General features: G+C 46.4%; 1 protein-coding gene across 2 annotated transcripts in view; it reads right to left on the minus strand.

Annotated features, from left to right (window-relative positions):
• LOC139581316 (dystrophin-related protein 2-like) overlaps window positions 1-20746 on the minus strand; it is a 114190-nt gene that overhangs the window by 39074 nt on the left and 54370 nt on the right. For both annotated transcript variants that reach the window (XM_071410931.1, XM_071410929.1), the window contains exons 9-13: window positions 20255-20315; window positions 18214-18275; window positions 17647-17721; window positions 15529-15733; window positions 5702-5787 (exon numbers count right to left, since the gene is read on the minus strand). In XM_071410931.1, coding sequence (XP_071267032.1) covers window positions 5702-5787; window positions 15529-15733; window positions 17647-17721; window positions 18214-18275; window positions 20255-20315 — 489 coding nt within the window. The remainder of the gene's footprint in view (window positions 1-5701; window positions 5788-15528; window positions 15734-17646; window positions 17722-18213; window positions 18276-20254; window positions 20316-20746) is intronic.

The following is a 20746-nucleotide window of genomic DNA, read 5'->3' on the forward strand; positions in this document are numbered from 1 at the left end:
AATTACCGTACGACAGACCACGTATTCACCCTGCACACCTAATTGACAAACAAACAAAACAAAACAAAAGCAACGTCCTCTCATGCTTTGATGATTTCGAAAAAGCTGTTGACTCAATTTGGTATGAGGGTCTGCTATACAAATTGATGGAAAGTGGTATTGGGGGAAAAACATACAACATTATAAAATCCATGTACACAAACAACAAGTGCGTGGTTAAAATTGGCAAAAAACACATTTCTTTCCACAGGGCCATGGGGTGAGACAGGGATGCAGCTTAAGCCACACCCTCTTTAACATATATATCAACAAATTGGGGCACTAGAACAGTCTGCCGCACCCGGCCTCACCCTACTAGAATCAGAAGTCAAATGTCTACTGTTTGCTGATGTTCTGGTGCTTCTGTCACCACCCAAGGAGGGCCTACAGCAGCACCTAGATCTTCTGCACAGATTCTGTCAGACCTGGGCCCTGACAGTAAATCTCAGTAAGATAAAAAAAATAATGGTGTTCCAAAAAAGGTCCAGTTGCCAGGACCACAAATACAAATTCCATCTAGACACCGTTGCCCTAGAGTACACAAAAAAATTTGACATACCTCGGCCTAAACATTAGCGCAACAGGTAACAAATGCCAACTGGCACTTCTACAAAGCTGTGAACGATCTGAGAGACAAGGCAAGAAGGGCCTTCTATGCCATCAAAAGGAACATAAAATTTGACACATCAATTAGGATCTGGCTAAAAATACTTGAATCAGTTATAGAACCCATTGCCCTTTATGGTTGTGAGGTCTGGGGTCTGCTCACCAACCAAGAATTCACAAAATGGGACAAACAGCAAATTGAGACTGCATGCAGAATTCTTCAAAAATATCCTCAGTGTACAACATAAAACACAAAATAATGCATGCAGAAACGAATTAGGCCGATACCCGCTAATTATCAAAATCTAGAAAAGAGCTGTAAAATTCTACCACTACCTAAAAGGAAGCGATTCCCAAACCTTCCATAACAAAGCCATCACCTACAGAGAAATGAACCTGGAGAAGAGTCCCCTAAGCAAGCTGGTCCTGGGGCTCTGTTCACAAACACAAACAGACCCCACAGAGCCACAGGACAGAAACACAACTAGACCCGACCAAATCATGAGAAAACAAAAAGAGAATTACTTGACACATTGGAATGAAAAAAAAACTGAGCAAACTAGAATGCTATTTGGCCCTAAAAAGAGAGTACATACAGAGTGGCAGAATACCTGACCACTGTGACTGACCCACACTTAAGGAAAACTTTGACTATGTACAGACTCGGTGTGCATAGCCTTGCTATTGAGAAAGGCCGCCGTAGGCAGACCTGGCTCTCAAGAGAAGACAGGCTATGTGCACACTGCCCACAAAATGAGGTGGAAACTGAGCTGCACTTCCTACCATTGTACATACAACCCATAGTTATGTTTATTTATTTTCCCTTTTGTACTCTAACTATTTGCACACTGTTACAACACTCTTACAACACCAGGACGTGTACTCAAAGCATGCGCAGACCAACTGGCAAATGTCTTCACTGACATTTTCAACCTCTCACTGACTGAGTTTGTAATACCTACAGTTGAAGTCGAAAGTTTACATACACTTAGGTTGGAGTCATTAAAACGAATTTTTCAACCACTCCACAAATTTCTTGTTAACAAACTATAGTTTTGGCAAGTCGGTTAGGACATCTACTTTGTGCATGACACAAGTAAATTTCCAACAATTGGTTACACACAGATGATTTCACTTATAATTCACTCTATCACAATTCCAGTGGGTCAAAAGTTTACATACACTAAGTTGACTGTGCCTTTAATCAGCTTGGAAAATTCCAGAAAATTATGTCATGGCTTTAGAAGCTTCCGATAGGCTAATGTTACATCATTTGAGTCAATTGGAGGTGTACCTGTGGATGTAGTTCAATGCCTACCTTCAAAGTCAGTGCCTCTTTGCTTGACATCATTGGAAAATCTAAAGAAATCAGCCAAGACCTCAGAAAAAAATTGTAGACCTCCATAAGTCTGGTTCATCCTTGGGAGCAATTTCCAAATGCCTGAAGGTAACACGCTCATCTGTACAAACAATAGTACGCAAGTATAAACACCATGGGTGTCACGTTCCTGACCTTATTTTCCCTTATTTCGTATTTATTTAGTATGGTCAGGGCGTGAGTTGGGGTGGGTTGTCTATGTTGGGTTTTTTGTGTTCGGCCTGGTATGATTCTCAATCAGAGGCAGCTGTCAATCGTTGTCCCTGATTGAGAATCATACTTAGGCAGCCGGGGTTTCACGTGTGGTTTGTGGGTGTTTGTCTACCGTGTTAGTGTTTTCACCACACGGTACTGTTTCGGTTTTCTGCACTTCGTTTATTGTTTTGTATTTCAGTGTTCAGTTTCGGTTTTAATAAATCATCATGAGCACGAACCATTCTGCATATTGGTCCGATCCTTCTCGCCTCTCCTCGTCCGATGAGGAGGACGAAATAGACAATCGTTACAATGGGACCACACAGCCATCATACCACTCAGGAAGGAGACAAGTTCTGTCTCCTAGAGATGAATGTACTTTGGTGCGAAAAGTGCAAATCAATCCCAGAACAACCGCAAAGGACCTTGTGAAGATGCTAGAGGAAACAGGTACAAAAGTATCTATATCCACAGTAAATCAAGTCCTATATCGACATAACCTGAAAGGCCGCTCAGCAAGGAAGAAACCACTGCTCCAAAACCGCCATAAAAAAGTTAGACTAGGGTTTGCAACTGCACATGGGGACAAAGATTGTACTTTTTGGAGAAATGTACTCTGGTCTGATGAAACAAAAATAGAACTGTTTGGCCATAATGACCATCGTTATGTTTGGAGGAAAAAGGGGGAGGCTTGCAAGCCGAAGCACACCATCCCAACCGTGAAGCACGGGGGTGGCAGCATCATGTTGTGGGGGTGCTTTGCTGCATGAGGGACTGGTGCACCTCACAAAATAGATAGCATCATGAGGGAGGAAAATTATGTGGATATATTGAAGCAACATCTCAAGACATCAGTCAGGAAGTTAAAGCTTGGTCGCAAATGGGTCTTTCAAATGGACAATGACCCCAAAGCATACTTCCAAAGTTGTGGCAAAATGGCTTAAGGACAACAAAGTCAAGGTATTGGAGTGGCCATCACAAAGCCCTGACATCAATCCTATAGAAAATGTGTGGGCAGAACTGAAAAAGCGTGTGAGAGCAAGAAGGCCTACAAACCTGACTCAGTTACACCAGCTCTGTCAGAAGGAATGGGCCAAAATTCACCCAACTTATTGTGTGAAGCTTGTGGAAGGTTACCTGAAACGTTTGGCCCAAGTTAATTAAACAATTTAAAGGCAATGCTACCAAATACTAATCGAGTGTATGTAAACTTCTGACCCATTGGGAATGTGATGAAAGAAATAAAAGCTGAAATAAATCATTCTCTCTACAATTATTCTGACAATTATTCTGGTGATCCTAACTGACATAAGTAAATGAATTTTTACTAAGATTAAATGTCAGGAATTGTGAAAAACTGAGTTTAAATGTATTTGGCTAAGGTGTATGCTACCTTCCGACTTCAACTGTACATGTTTCAAGCAGACCACCATAGTCCCTGTGCCCAAGGAAGCGAAGGTAACCCGCCTAAATGATTACCGCCCCGTAGCACTCACGTCGGTAGCCATGAAGTGCTTTGAAAGCTGGTCATGGCTCACATCAACAGCATCCTCCCGGATAACCTAGACCCACTCCAATTCGCATACCGCCCCAACAGATCCACAGATGACGCAATCTCAAACGCACTCCACACTGCCCTTTCCCACCGGGACAAAAGGAACACCTATGTGAGAATGCTGTTCATTGACTACAGCTCAGCGTTCAACACCATAGTGCCCACGAAGCTCATCACTAAGCTAAGGACTCTGGGACTAAACACCTCCCTCCGCAACTGGATCCTGGACTTCCTGGGGTAGGCACCAACACGTTTGCCACGCTGATCCTCAACACTGGGGCTCCTCAGGGGTGTGTACTTAGTCCCCTCCTGTACTCCCTGTTCACCCACCACTGCGTAGCCAAACACGACTCCAACACCATCATTAAGTTTGCTGATGAAACAACAGTGGTAGGCCTGATCACCGACAACGATGAGACAGCCTATAGGGAGGAGTTCAGAGAACTGGCAGTGTGGTGCCAGGACAACAACCTCTCCCTCAATGTGAGCAAGACAAAGGAGATGATCGTGGACTACAGGAAAAGGAGGGCCGAACAGCCCCCCATTAACATCAACAGGGCTGTAGTGGAGCGGGTCGAGAGTTTCAAGTTCTATCATGGTCCAAACATTCCAAGACAGTCGTGAAGAGGGCACGACAAAACCTTTTCCCCATCAGAAGACTGAAAAGATTTGGCATGGTCACCAGATCCTCAAAAAGTTCTACAGCTGCACCTTCGAGAGCATCCTGACCAGTTGCATCACCGCCTGGTACGGCAACTGCTCGGCATCTGACAGTAAGGAGCTACAGAGGATAGTGCGTACGGCCCAGTACATCACTGGGGCCAAGCTTCCTGCAATCCAGGACCTATATAATAGGCGTGTCAGAGGAAAGCCCATAAAACTGTCAAGAGACTCCAGTCACCCAGTCATAGACTGTTTTCTCTGCTACCGCATGGCAAGCAGTACCGGAGCGCCAAGTCTAGGACCAAAAGGCTCCTTAACAGCTTCTACCCCCAAGCCATACCATAAGACTGCTGAACAATTAATCAAATGGCCACCAGACTATTACATTGACCCCCCCATTTGTTTTGTACACTGCTGCTGCTCGCTGTTTATTATCTATGCATAGTCACTTCACCCCTACCTACATGTACAAATTACCTCTAACCTGTACCCCCGTGTAACCGATGTGAACTGGCTAGCTAGTTAGTGGTGGCTCTGAGACCTGAAGTAGTTGTTCCCCTTGCTCTGCAAGGGCCGTGGCTTTTGTGGCGCGATAGGTAACGATGCTTCGTGGGTGACTGTTGTTGATGTGTGCAGAGGGTCCCTGGTTCGAGCCTGGGTAGGGGCGAGGGGACAGACGAAAATGAAACTGTTACACCCGCACACTGACTCGGTACCGGGTGCCCCTGTATATAGCCTCGTTACTGCTATGTTATTACCTTTGATAATTTTTTACTTTTGTTTATTTGGTAAATATTTTCTTAACTCTTCTTGAACTGCACTGTTGGTTAAGGGCTTGTAAGTAAACATTTCACGGTAAGGTCTACACTTGTTGTATTCGGCGCATGTGACAAATAAAGTTTGATTTGATTTGTATATGACATCCTATGACATTTGAAATGTCTTTATTCTTTTGGAAATTCTGTGAGTGTAATATTTACTGTTAATTGTTATTGTTAATTTCGCTTTTGTTTATTATCTACTTCACTTGCTTTGGCAATGTATGTTTCCCATGCCAATAAAGCCCTTGAATTGGATTGAATTGAGCGAGAGAGACAGAGAGGGACAGAGAGAGAGAGAGAGAGACAGAGCAAGAGAGCGAGAAATTGCCTTCATTAGCCTAAGTGGTTGTCTTCATGTAATGCTTGCAATCAGGCTGGTTTTGTTTTTTTTCCTTTGTTAGGGGGCTGCAGGGCTGTGTCTACATGAACGGGACTCATACTTACATTTATACTTCTCCTGAACATCCGCATTGCACAGGCTCACCAGTCCCGTCTTGAAGGAGAGGACGCGCATCTTCCCATTGCGACCACTAGGGAGAAAGGAGAAGGGCAGGTCAGAGAGAGAGAGAGACATTTTGTATATATACAGTGCATTCAGAAAGTATTCACACCCCATGACTTTTTCCACATTTTGTTAAATTACATTTTTATTCCAAAATTGATTAAATACATGTTTTTTCTCATCAATCTACACACAATACCCCATAACAACAAAGTGAAAACAAGTTTTTACTAATTTTTACAAATTTATTAAAGATAAAACCAGAAATACCTTATTTACATAATAGTGTTCAGACCCTTTGGTATGAGCCTCGAAATTGAGCTCAGGTGCATTCTGTTTCCATTGATCATCCTTGAGATGTTTCTACAACTTGATTGGACATGGACATGATTTGGAAAGGCACACACCTGTCTATATAAGGTCCCACAGTTGACAGTGCATGTCAGAGCAAAAACTAAACCATGAGGTCGAAGGAATTATCTGTAGAGCTCCGAGACAGGATTCTGTCGAGGCACAGATTTGGGGAAGGGTACCAAAACATTTCTGCAGCATTGGAGGTCCCCAAGAACACATAGGCCTCCTTCATTCTTAAATAAAAGAAGTTTGGAACCACCAAGACTCTTCCAAGAGCTGGCCATCCGGCTAAACTTAGCAATCGGGGGAGAAGGGCCTTGGTCAGGGAGGTGACTAAGAACCCGATGGTCACTCTGACTGAGCTCCAGAGTTCCTCTGTGGTGATGGGAGAACCTTCCAGATGGACAACTAGCCTTTATGATAGAGTGGGCAGACAGAAGCCACTCCTCAGTAAAATGCACATGACAGCCCGCTGAGAGTTTGCCAAAAGGCACCTAAAGGACTCTCAGACCATGATAAACAAGATTCTCTGGTCTGATGAAACCAAGATTGAACTCTTTGGCCTGAATGCCAAGCATCACATCTGGAGGAAACCTGGCACCATCCCTACGGTGGGTGAAGCATGGTGGTGGCCGCATCATGCTGTGAGGATGTTTTTCAGTGGCAGGGACTGGGAGAGTACAGAGAGTTCCTTTATGCTCCGGAGCGCTCAGGTCCTCTGACCGGGGTGAAGGTTCACCTTCCAACAACCCTAAACACACAGCCAAGGACAAGACTGAACCCCCCCACAGCTTAGACATTTAAAGGTTAATTAATAAGAAATATGAATAACATTCCACCCATAAGGCCACTCGGTCATTTGACTGCAAGAAAGGGCTACTGCCAGTGTGCAAGACCAGGAAACAAGAGCTGCAGGGGGGGGTCCAGACCCTAGAGCTGTGCTGCTGCGGGCTCAAGATCACACGGGAGCATGTACACTGAGTATACAAAACATTAAGAACACCTGCTCTTTCCATGACATAGACTGAGCAGGTGAATCCAGGTGAAAGCTATGATCCCTTATTGATGTCACTTGTTAAATCCACTTCAATCAGTGTAGATGAAGGGGAGGACACAGGTTAAAGAAGGATTTTTAAGATTTGAGACAATTGAGACATGGATTGTGTATGTGTGCCATTCAGAGGGTGAATGGGCTACAATTTTTTTAAAGTGCCTTTGAACAGGGTATGGTAGTAGGTGCCAGGCGCACTGGTTTGTGTCAAGAAATGCAATGCTGCTGGGGTTTTCAAGCACAACCGTTTCCCGGGTGTATCAATAAAGGACATCCTAAAGGACATCCAGCCATTTTGACACAACTGTGGGAAGCATTGGAGTCAACATGGGCCAGCATCCCTGTGGAACGCTTTCGACACCTTGTAGAGTCCATGCCTCGACAAATTGAGGCTGTTCCGAAGGCTAAAGGAGTGATAACACAGCGCTCCCCATCCAACCTGAAAGAGCTTGAGAGGATCTGCAGAGAAGAAAGGACGAAACTCCCCAAACACAGGTGTGCCAAGCTTGTAGTGTCATACCCAAGAAGACAAGAGGCTGTAATCACTGCCAAAGGTGCTTCAACAAAGTACTGAGTAATGTGTCTGAATACTTGTGTAAATGTAATATTTCAGTTATTAATAAAAAAAAAAATTGCAAACATGTCTAAAAACCTGTTTTTGCTTTGTCTTTATGAAGTATTGTGTGTAGATTCATGAGGGGAAAAAACGATTTAATCAATTTTCAAATAAGGCTGTAACGAAACATGATTTTCTACATTGTAGAATAATAGTGATGACATCAAAACACCAAAAAAGTGTTAAACAAATCAAAATATATTTCATATTTGAGATTCTTCAGATTCTTTATTTGAGATTCTTCAAAGTAGCCACCCTTTTCCTTGATGACACACTCTTTGCACACTCTTGGCATTCTCTCAACCAGCATAACCTGGAATGCTTTTCCAACAGTCTTGAAGAAGTTCCCACATATTATGAGCACTTGTTGGCTGCTATTCCTTCACTCTGCAGTCTAACTCATCCCAAACCATCTCAATTGGGTAGAGGTTGAGTGATTGTGGAGGCCAGGTCATCTGATGCAGCACTCCATCACTCTCCTTCTTGGTCAAATAGCCTTTACGCAGCCTGTAGGTATGTTGAATCATTTTCCTGTTCAAAAACAAATGATAGTCCCACTAATCACAAACCAGATGTAATGGCTTATCGCTGCAGAATGCTGTGGTAGCCATGCTAGTTAAGTGTGCCTTGAATTCGAAATAAATCACGGACAGTGTCACCAGCAAAGCACCCCCACACTATCACACCTCCTCCATGCTTCACGGTGGGAACCACACATGCGGAGATCATCCGTTCACCTACTCTGCGTCTCACAAAGACATGGCAATTGGAACCAAAAATAGCAAATTTGGACTCATCATACCAAAAGACAGATTTCCACTGGTCTAATGTCCATTGCTCATGTTTCTTGGCCCAAGCAAGTCTATTCTTCTTATTGGTGTCCTTTAGTAGTGGTTTCTTTGCAGCAATTTGACCATGAAGGCCTGATTCACGCAGTCTCCTCTGAACAGTTGTTGTTGAGATGTGTCTGTTACTTGAACTCTGTGAAGCATTTATTTGGGCTGCAGCCTGAGGTGCAGGTAACTCTAATGAACGTATGCTCTGCAGCAGAGGTAACTCTGGGTCTTCCTTTCCTGTGGCGGTCCTAATGAGAGCCAGTTTCATCATAGCGCTTGATGGTTTTTGCGACTGCGCTTGAAGAAACTTTCAAAGTTCCTGACATTTTCCGGATTGACTGACCGTCATGTCTAATGATGGACTGTCATTTCTCTTTGCCTATTTGAGCTGTTCTTGCCATAATATGGACTTGGTCTTTTACCAAATAGGGCTATCTTACGTATACCACGCCTACCTTGTCACAACACAACTGATTGGCTAAAACGACTTAAGAAGGAAAGAAATTCCACAAATGAACATTTAACAAGGCACACCTGTTAATTGAAATGCATTCCAGGTGACTACCTCATGAAGCTGGTTGAGAGAATGACAAGAGTGTGCAAAGATGTCATCAAGGCAAAGGGTGGCTACTTTGAATAATCTCAAATACAACATTTGTTTAAAACTTTTTTGGTTACTACATGATTCAAAATGTGTTTATTTCATAGTTTTGATGTCTTCACTATTATTCTACAATGTAGAAAATAGTAAAAATAAAGAAAAACCCTTGAATGGGTAGGTATGGCCAAACTTCTGACTGGTACTGTATATATATTCTTTTTTATTTTTTTTACACATGTTTAACCCCTTATTTTTTGGCACAAAATGACTTCCATACTTCCATTGGTTTGTATGAGTTACCTTCATACCAGTCCTGCGACACTTGTGGGGGTTGTAGAGCAACACACCATCGTGTGCAAGCCAAACTGTTTGGACGCTACAGACGTTTTCATGACTAGACAGATTTTCCGCACGTCTCATGGTCTGACAAACATCGCTATAGCTCGGCCACCTTCCACCGCAGACGCGGAAGCGTTGGATTGAGACTGATGTATCTATACTGCTATCTCTAGCTTAAACTGACCGATTTTGAAGGGGGATTGTTTTATTATGTTACTTAGATTGACGCACGGGCTCTTAATTAATAAACTTTATAAAATAAAAAATACACAAATCTGGCATTTCTATGTTAAACAGTTTTGTTTTATTTCAGTCTTCTGTGATGTTTATAAAGTGTAATATTGGGACGCAAACTCAAAATGGAATATATTTCAACTCTATATCTGACATAGCACGTGTCTTCTTTTTTTTAAGCCCATGACAATATGTGTGAGGTGTATACTTTCGTTTCAAAGTGGATTTGTTTAAGACTACCAAGAGAAACTCTGTGTGACCCTGATTTAGCCCATTGTAGTCAAAGTTTAATGCCTGCCCCAACAGGTAGTTTACTAGCAGCAGACCCCAGGCCTGCTGACCACCCACCCAGGACAGAAAACACCACAGATGCTCCACTGTCTCCTCCTGCCCAGAGAGCAGACACCACCTCCTCACTGATGGATCAAGGTACGGCACATATCTGTTTGTAGCGATAGCCCCGTGAATAAATAGAGAGAGAGAGTGAGAGAGAGCGAGAGAGCGAGAGAGCGAGAGAGATAGATCGAAAGAGAAAGAGAGAGATAGACAGATAAATAGATATAAGGAGAGAAAAAGAGAGATAGATAGATACATAGATAGATATAAAGAGAGATAGAGAGAGAGAAAGAGAGACAAGAGAGTACTATAAAAGTCAGAGTGACATGATTAGGGTTTCACACTCAGGGGCTTATGAAAAGTAGAGCAATATGCCAAAACAAACCCACTTACGGAAGCAAACAGATACATAAACTAAGGCATTACACTGAAAAAACTAGCAGATGACAAGTAAAGGCAGGAACAGATCCACTCAGCTGAATAAACAGTGTCCTCTGACCAATAGCAAGGCCATAGAGTTGGGTTGGGACTGGGAGGGCTGGGACCTGACCTAAATGGGTCACATTATATGTGTGTCTGGGGGGCACAGGGACACTCTTCCACTAGACGCAGGGGGAGGACAGGACAGCTGTTACTGGCTTTAGTTGGGAGCTTTGCTTTTCTCTGCCTTGACAACAGTATAGTCAGATGGAAGGGATTAGAGTCAGTGAAAGAACATTAGAGACAGTGGTAGTCAATGTCAGTGTGAGAGACAGAGAGGCATATAGTCACTGCCTTAACACAGGAGTCAGGAGATAATATTAGAGTCAGTGGGAGTCATCAGAGTGGATGGAGCTTTGCAGCAAATCCTCTATAATAATATTGGAGTCAGTGGGAAAACATTAGTCGCTGAGAGAACATTACTGCCATTCCCAGTCATTATGGTCACTGTTACAGTGTGCCCAGAAGACCTAGGAGAGTCCTAGGGGGAGGCAGGGGGAGACCTCGGAGAGGCAGGGGGAGACCTCGGAGAGGCAGGGGGAGACCTCGGAGAGGCAGGGAGAGACCTAGGAGAGGCAGGGGGAGACCTAGGAGAGGCAGGGGGAGACCTAGGAGAGGCATGGAGAGACAGGGGGAGACCTAAGGGAGTCCTAGAAGAGGCAGGGGGAGACCTAGGGGAGTCCTAGGAGAGGCAGGAAGAGACCTAGGGGAGTCCTAGGAGAGGCAGGGGGAGTCCTAGGGGGAGACAGGGGGAGACCTAGGAGAAGCAGGGGGAGACCTATGAGAGGCAGGGGGAGACCTAAGAGAGGCAGGGGGAGACCTAGGAGAGGCAGGGGGAGACCTAGGAGAGGCAGGGGGAGACCTATGAGAGGCAGGGGGAGACCTATGAGAGGCAGGGGGAGACCTAGGAGAGGCAGGGAGAGACCTAGGAGAGTTAGTGAGAGACCTAGGAGAGGCAGGGGGAGACCTAGGAGAGGCAGGGGGAGACCTAGGAAAGGCAGGGAGAGACCTAGGAGAGGCAGGGAGAGACAGGGGGAGACCTAGGAGAGGCAGGGGGAGACCTAGGAGAGGCAGGGAGAGACCTAGGAGAGGCAGGGAGAGACATAGGAGAGGCAGGGGGAGACCTAGGAGAGGCAGGGGGAGACCTAGGAGAGGCAGGGAGAGACCTAGGAGAGGCAGGGGGAGACCTAGGAGAGGCAGGGGGAGACCTAGGAGAGGCAGGGAGAGACCTAGGAGAGGCAGGGAGAGACATGGGGATACCTAGGAGAGGCAGGGGGATACCTAGGAGAGGCAGGGGGAGACTTAGGGAGACTTAGGGGGAGGCAGGGGGATACCTAGGAGAGGCAGGGGGATACCTAGGAGAGGCAGGGGGATACCTAGGAGAGGCAGGGGGAGACAGGGGGAGACTTAGGAAAGGAAGGGGGGGGACCTAGGGGGAGACAGGGAGAGACTTAGGAGAGGCAGGGGGAGACCTAGGAGAGGCACGGGGAGACCTAGGAGATGCAGGGAGAGACCTAGGAGAGGCAGGGAGAGACAGGGGGAGACCTAGGAGAGGCAGGGGAGACCTAGGAGAGGCTGGGGGAGACCTAGGAGAGGCAGGGAGAGACCTAGGAGAGTCAGGGAGAGACCTAGGAGAGGCAGGGGGAGACCTAGGAGAGGCAGGGGGAGACCTAGGAGAGGCAGGGAGAGACAGGCGGAGACCTAGACGAGGCAGGGGGAGACCTAGGAGAGGCAGGGGGAAACCTAGGAGAGGCAGGTGGAGACCTAGGAGAGGCAGGGAGAGACCTAGGAGAGGCAGGGGGAGACCTAGGAGAGGCAGGGGGAGACCTAGGAGAGTCAGGGAGAGACCTAGGAGAGGCAGGGGGAGACCTAGGAGAGGCAGGGAGAGACCTAGGAGAGGCAGGGAGAGACCTAGGAGACGCAGGGGGAGACCTGGGAGAGTCAGGGAGAGACCTAGGAGAGGCAGGGGGAGACCTAGGAGAGGCAGGGGGAGACCTAGGAGAGGCAGGGAGAGACCTAGGAGAGGCAGGGAGAGACCTAGGAGACGCAGGGGGAGACCTAGGAGAGGCAGGGGGAGACCTAAGAGAGGCAGGGGGAGACCTAGGAGAGGCAGGGAGAGACCTAGGAGAGGCAGGGGGAGACCTAGGAGAGGCAGGGAGAGACAGGGGGATACCTAGGAAAGGCAGGGAGAGACCTAGGAGAGGCAGGGAGAGACAGGGGGAGACTTAGGGAGACTTAGGGGGAGGCAGGGGGAAGACATAGGAGAGGCAGGGGAAGACCTAGGAGAGACAGGGGAAGACAGGGGGAGGCAGGGAAAGACATAGGAGAGTCAGGGGGAGACCTAGGGGGAGACAGGGGGAGGCAGGGGAAGACCTAGGAGAGGCAGGGGGATACCAAGGAGAAGACATGAGAGGCAGCGGGAGACAGGGGGAGGAAGGGGAAGACATGAGAGGCAGGGGGAGACCTAGGAGAGTTAGGGGGAGACATAGGATAGGCAGGGGGAGACAAAGGAGAGACAGGGGGAGACATAGGAGAGGCAGGGGGAGACATAAGAGAGGCAGGGGGAGACATAGGGGGGAGAAATAAGAGAGGCAGGGGGAGACATATGAGAGGCAGGGGGAGACATAGGAGAGGCAAGGGGAGACATAGGAGAGGCAGGGGGAGACATAGGAGAGGCAGGGGAGACATAAGAGAGGCAGGGGGAGACATATGAGAGGCAGGGGAGACATAGGAGAGGCAGGGGGAGACATAGGAGAGGCAGGGGGAGACATAAGAGAGGCATGGGGAGACATAGGAGAGGCAGGGGGAGACATAGGGAGGAGAAATAGGAGAGGCAGGGGGAGACATAGGAGAGGCAGGGGGAGACATAGGGGGGAGAAATAGGAGAGGCAGGGGGAGACATAGGAGAGGCAGGGGAGACATAAGAGAGGCAGGGGGAGACATATGAGAGGCAGGGGGAGACATAGGAGAGGCAGGGGGAGACATAGGAGAGGCAGGGGGAGACATAAGAGAGGCAGGGGGAGACATAGGAGAGGCAGGGGGAGACATAGGAGAGGCAGGGGGAGACATAGGAGAGGCAGGGGGAGACATAGGAGAGGCAGGGGGAGACATAAGAGAGACAGGGGGAGACATAGGAGAGGCAGGGGGAGACATAGGAGAGGCAGGGGAGACATAGGAGAGGCAGGGGGAGACATAGGAGAGGCAGGGGGAGGCATAGGAGAGGCAGGGGGAGACATAAGAGAGGCAGGGGGAGACATGGGAGAGGCAGGGGGAGATGGGGAGGTAAAGGGAGGTAGAGAAGCGAGGGCATGTCAGCACCTGTCTGCTGTGTGTCATCTTCAATATGTGCCCCCAGCTTCTCACCACGTGGGACGCGTTACTCCCCGCACACCCAAAGAGTGTGACATGCCCTCTGAGGAGCTAAGGACACACACGCACAGACACACACACACACACACTTCTCCTGAATCAAAAGCGCTCTGACAAACCCACTCTCCAAAATAACCATAGAAAAGAGAGGGAAAAAACTGCATTGGTTGTCTCTTTAGTGAGGACACCTCATGATTATTACCGCTCACACTGCACACACACTGCAAACACACACACACTGCAAACACACACACACACACCGCAAACACACACACACACACCTGTACACACACACACACACACTGCTATTGCAATGACCCCCCCCCCCCCCCCCCCCCCCCCTTTTAATGCTGCTACTCCTGGTTTATAATCTATGTATAGTCACTTTACCCCTACCTACATGTACACAATCCCTCAATTACCTCGACTACGCTGTACCCCTGTACATTGACTGGGTACAGGTACCCCTGCATATAGTCTTGTTATTGTTATTTTATTGTGTTACTTTTTTCTTACTTTAGTTTATTTATTTATTTCATAAAATCTTTTGCAAATCTTTTATTACTTAAAAAATTCTGCATGTCAGTAAGCTTTTCACGGTAACGTCTACACCTGTTGTATTTGGAGCATGTGACAAATAACATTTAATTCAATTTGATTTGACACTGCACGCACAGCTCATTTACACCCAGAGTTTATCGGAAAACAAAAAAGCAATTACAGGAAGTATATGTGGAGGATAAAATTGCTGATTTCCACTCATTAGCAGCAGGTAATTAATTAAGAGCTGCAAATTACATTAATGGCGTTTATTTAAAAAATGGGTCTGTTTCTTTTTTCTCTCTTTTTGTCATGTTCGCCGGGAATTGCGCCTCTCGGATTCTGTGGAGGGCTTGGCAGTTGACAGAGAGGGACAGGCAATCAGAATCAAACAGTTTATGCTTCTGCTGGGTCTCAGTTGCCCTGATTGGACGCCTGCCAGATTGATTGAGCTACAGCCTCTCTGTAATCTTACTCACGACGAAGCCTCCCAGCCACACAGCCTACTTCACCAACGAGACGCCCCGCTGAGAGGACTCTCAACCAATCAGAGCACTGGAGTAGGAGAGCGTGATGGTCCTTGATTGTGGGAAAAGGTTTTTATACTTGCGAGGTGGAGACAGGGTGAATTTAGCCAAGGATATGTGAGAGGTATATTGGCAGTAATGTCAATGGCAGAGTGTCCCAGATAAAACAGAGCTGCATGTGAAACAGAACTGACAAAAACAGAGGTATTTGGTTCATTAGCTTAGCGTAGCACTTACAAGTAGCTAACAACACAACTGTCATGAACAGTCACTAATTAGGTGAACTTTACGTCTGAACCCAAAACCCCTCAAAGATAATACGAGGTGAGGTAATGTGTTGCTATGTGCTATCAGTGACGTCCAAGAGACATTGACACATTGAGCAGCCAGTTAAAAAAAACATGACCTGGTTTTGTTGAGGCCATGTAAGGTTTAGGGTCAGGGGGCAAGGGGTCAAGGTGAACGGTCAGCAGTGGTCAATTGTACCTGTCGTAGACGTTGAGCAGCCAGTTGAGACACATGTCCACACAGAGAGGGATGTTGACCACGATGGCCCTCCTCTCCTCCTCCAGTCTCTCATACAGGCCGGTCAGGGCATGAATCATCTCCACCACATCCATCACATGTTCCCCGTGCTGCAGATCCTGCTCCCTGAACACGTCCACCACACTCACCAGCCTCAGCAGGTCCACTGGATGGATGCACACACACACACACACACACACACACACACACACACACACACACACACACACACACACACACACACACACACACACACACACACACACACACACACACACACACACACACACACACACACACACACACACACACACACACACACACACACACACACACAAACCACCAGGGGACAGGAGAGTGAAGGAGAGAGTGCTTATTCACCTTTTTCCCCCCACTTAAGCGCTGACAGATGTTGCGAGAGCGCCAACCCAAATTAGATTTTGCTCCTCTAAACTAATTTGAATGGCCATCCCAGGCTGGGCAGAGGACTGGAGATAAGAGGGTGTCCTCTAATGACAGATGTGATTGGATAGGGGAGATAAGGAGATGGCAAAGCACAGGAGATGGCTGGAGTGGGTTAGGGTTGGGAGAGGAGTCACTTTTAGGCATTTTAGATGGACTTTTATAGAGCTCAATCCATACTTAGAAAGAGGAAGGGAGAGAGAGACACATCTCCTCTCCTCCCCAACCCTGAGAGAGAGAGAGAGAGAGAGAGAGAGAGAGAGAGAGAGAGAGAGAGAGAGAGAGAGAGAGAGAGAGAGAGAGAGAGAGAGAGAGAGAGACTACAGAGAGATGAACCTGGAGAAGAGTCCCCTAAGCAAGCTGGTCCTAGGGCTCTGTTCACAAACACAAACACACCCCACAGAGCCCCAGGACAACAGCACAATTAGACCCAACCAAATCATGAGAAAACAAAAAGATAATTACTTGACACATTGGAAAGAATTAACAAAAAAACAGAGCAAACTAGAATGCTATTTGGCCCTAAACAGAGAGTACACAGCGGCAGAATACCTGACCATTGTGACTGACCCAAACTTAAGGAAAGCTTTGACTATGTACAGACTCAGTGAGCATAGCCTTGCTATTGAGAAAGGCCGCCGTAGGCAGACATGACTCTCAAGAGAAGACAGGCTATGTGCTCACTGCCCACAAAATGAGGTGGAAACTGAGCTGCACTTCCTAACCTCCTGCCCAATGTATGACCATATTAGAGAGACATATTTCCCTCAGATTACACAGATCCACAAAGAATTTGAAAACAAATCCAATTTTGATAAACTCCCATATCTACTGGGTGAAATTCCACAGTGTGCCATCACAGCAGCAAGATGTGTGACCTGTTGCCACAAGAAAAGGGCAACCAGTGAAGAATAAACACCATTGTAAATACAACCCATTTTTATGGTTATTTATTTTCCCTTGTGTACTTTAACCATTTGTACATCGTTACAACACTGTATATATATAATATGACATTTGTAATGTCTTTATTGTTTTGAAACTTCTGTATGTGTAATGTTTACTGTTAATTTTTATTGTTTATTTCACTTTTGTATATTATTATTACCTCACTTGCTTTGGCAATGTTAACACGTTTCCCATGCCAATAAAGCCCCTTGAATTGAATTGAATTGAGAGAGAGAGAGAGAGAGAGAGAGGGAGAGAGAGGCAGGAGGGTATAGCGTTTTCAGCAGTGCGTTCATGCTGTGCTTTCGCAGGCCATTTCCCTGTGTCGGAGGGACAAAGAGGGGTGGAGAGTTGAATGGAGAGAAAGCGAGAGTGTGAATGGAGAGAGCATGAAAAAGGATGTGAGCAGCCCCCTGTGGTAAAGCGTGGCCGCAGGGCTGACTCAGGGTCAGGGGGAGCCAGAGCGTGGGGAAGGGAGGGATGGCGGGAGGAGAGGAGGAGACGTCTGGACTGTGGAAGATAAAGCTACTACGCTTGGTCCTGGAGGGGGCACACACGCATTTATGCCTCACTCATCCACATGACCTTGGCTAATTTACCTCCCCTCACGTAACTCAATTGGGCCAATTAATTAATTAAATTAGCCTGCATGACAAACACAATACGTACATCTCAGAGCCTTCTGCACCCGCCGCAGCTTCATGGCTGTCCGGTACGCTGAGAACTTGATGTTGTTCAGATCCGCTAATGAAGAAAGGAGAGAGGGATAGAGAGAGAGAGAGAGAGAGAGCGAGAGAAAAATAAATCTCAAGTTAAAGGATGGCAAGGACATCCTACTCGTCTGCTCTCATCCTCCCTGTGTTTATCAGCCCATCAGTGAGTCATTAGCAGGGGCGATGTTGCTACATAATGCCGCTCCCTCAATGCCTCATAGCAAGTCTGTCTGTCTGTCTGTCGTTGTGTGGACAACCCCCCCCCCCCCCCCCCCCCCCCCCCCCAAAGCCACCCAATGCTGTTTAATAACAATTTATTAAAATGAAATGTAGGAAAAAGCAATCATAGAGCCATCAAATTGTTCCCGCAGGTTAATGAGAATGGTGTCGTCGGTCTTGGGGGTGTCTGAAATATGGGCCCTTAATGAGGTATGGGGTGATGGTGGCAGGGGCTCTGTGGGCCTCTGGAGGCCCTGCGGAGGTGCACGGTAAGGGCCTAACTCTTTCATTGTCTTTATCTTACCCAGCACCTGGTACAGCTCCGTCATTTTTGGATGGTCCCAGCACGTTGTCTGGGCCTGATGGCTGAGGGAGAGTAGGAAGGGAGAGAGGAGAGGGGAGAGAGGGAGAGGGGGAGGAGAGATCGAAGGAGGACAGAGTTAGACAAGAGTAAAGGGTTTACAAGGGAGAAAGTAAGGAAGGTGAAGAATTTCATTCCAAAACGCTATATATCCATTTTCAGAAATGTTCGTAAATGAGCTTTTATTGTTTAAAGAAATGATGAAAGATTGGTGTGTTTTTTCACTATATAATCACAGCATGGGGTTATTCAATGAAGGCATGCATTTGTTTAAAATCTTTAATCTTGAAGGTTTCATTTCAGAGAGACAAATAATCATGTATTGTTCTGCTAAATGGTATATATCTGCCTCACTCTCAGAGGAATAAGTAGAACTGCAACGTTTTACACAGTCAAATGTAACTAATGACATTTTTATAAAGAAATTTACGAATTATACATTTGTGACATCAATATTTTATAATAATTAAAAAAATGATATGTATGTAAAACATTTATGTTTGACATTTGAGTCATTTAGCAGATGCTCTTATTCAGAGTGACTCACAGTAAGTGCATTCATCTTGAGATAGCTACTGTAGGTGAGACAACCACATATCACATCAAATACACAGGATATGAACATTCCCTTCCAGCTAAACAACGGATGTATATCGGCTTGCAACAAAAATAAAAACATTTTCACACACATCTAAAATCTATGAGTAAAAATCTGAGAACATTAATATTTTACACACACATGAAGGTACCTATAAACAATCATGTCTGATGAAAACACAACTGTGAAAAATTGGTGGATGTAGTTTCCATCTATGACCTTATGGACCTGTAAAGGTCAGACACACAGCAGCAACAAGACAGTAGGACCAATGTTCCACTACGATCACTCCTCACCCTTCACTGTGTACCGGCTATAGCTCTACTGTGCACCGGCTATAGCTCTACTATGCACCGGCTATAGCTCTACTGTGCACTGGCTATAGCTCTACTGTGCACCGGCTATAGCTCTACTGTGCACCGGCTATAGCTCTACTGTGCACCGGCTATAGCTCTACTGTGCACCGGCTATAGCTCTACTGTGCACCGGCTATAGCTCTACTGTGCACTGGCTATAGCTCTACTGCTCTGATGGAGTTAAGTAAATGTGATATTTCAGATTTTTATTTTAATACATTTGCAAAAATTTCTACAAACCTCTTTTTGCTTTGTCATTATGTGTAGATTGAGGGGGAAAAAACAATTTAATCAATTTTAGAATAAGGCTGTAATGTAACAAAATGTGGAAAAAGTGAAGGGGTCTGAATACTTTACAAATGCACTGTATGGCGGACATGTAAGAGGTTTCACATAGAGAGTTGCTAGACAACCTACCCTAACACTCTACCTTCTCAGCCCATAGTACAAGGAGCAGCGCAGGAAAAGGAAAATGTACCATGGGAAAAACGATAGCCAATAAATAATTGACGCGCTCAGCTAAATAAATGAGCGAGCCCCAAGCAGGAAGTTTGCCAGGACCCGGGGGCAACTCCAATGCCCGTCATTACCTGTATGAGACTGTTGGATGGATTAGGTGCCCAACAGAGTGCCCGTCAGATATTCCCCTCCAGTGGCACAGTTACACAGCCCATAAGAATTAATAGTCAGGCAGCAGGTGGGGACAGGGGGGGGGGGGGCACAAGGGCTAACAGCAGTGATTAAGAAAATAAACACCCCTGTTTGTAAGAGATACGCCGACACTCACACACAGTACACATACTGTACATACACGCGCATGGATGCACACATACACAAATACACAAGCAGACACCTCAGAGCTGAAAGAAAAACACAGCCCAGACCGGGACAATGGAGCATTGATGAAGTAAATAGATAAGTGGTCAGGAGGGACTGAGCTCAATACTGTTTTTCTAGGGATACCTTATGAATGTGTCTTCTGGTAACTCAATACTGCCATCTGAACAGTGACTCAATACTTTAGACTTACTTGATGTAGTAGGGCACTTTGTTTGGCGAGACGGCACGTTCCCAGGGTATCTGCACTGAACCTGTAACGGAAAATCAATCGCTAAGGCACATCAAGCATGAAAAGCCATTTGCACATAACCAGTGACCATGTTCACGTCCCCAATGGCACCCTATTCCCTACTTAGGGCCTATTCCCCCATAGGGCGCTGGTCAAGAGTAGTGCACTATAAAGGGAATAGGGTGCCATTTGGGACGTGGGCCACGTGGATCCAGACAGTCTGTGGCCATTCAGAGGGAGAGCTGCAGTACATAATAGATGGACTGAAGCTGAAACAGTAAACGCAGCCTTTTGTGTCTAGTCCCAGAGAGGATTATTGTTGGTAAAGGCTAACGGAAAATGTGAGGTGAAGGAGTCCCACACCCGGTCAATGTAGCATTTTAGCTGTAAGCTTAGCTGGATTGGCCAAGCTAGCTGGGACTGGAATAGGCTAGACTGGATGAATGGGAGATA

The sequence above is a fragment of the Salvelinus alpinus genome, chromosome 7 (genome assembly GCF_045679555.1).
Source record: "Salvelinus alpinus chromosome 7, SLU_Salpinus.1, whole genome shotgun sequence".
In the NCBI taxonomy this organism is placed as follows: Eukaryota; Metazoa; Chordata; class Actinopteri; order Salmoniformes; family Salmonidae; genus Salvelinus; species Salvelinus alpinus.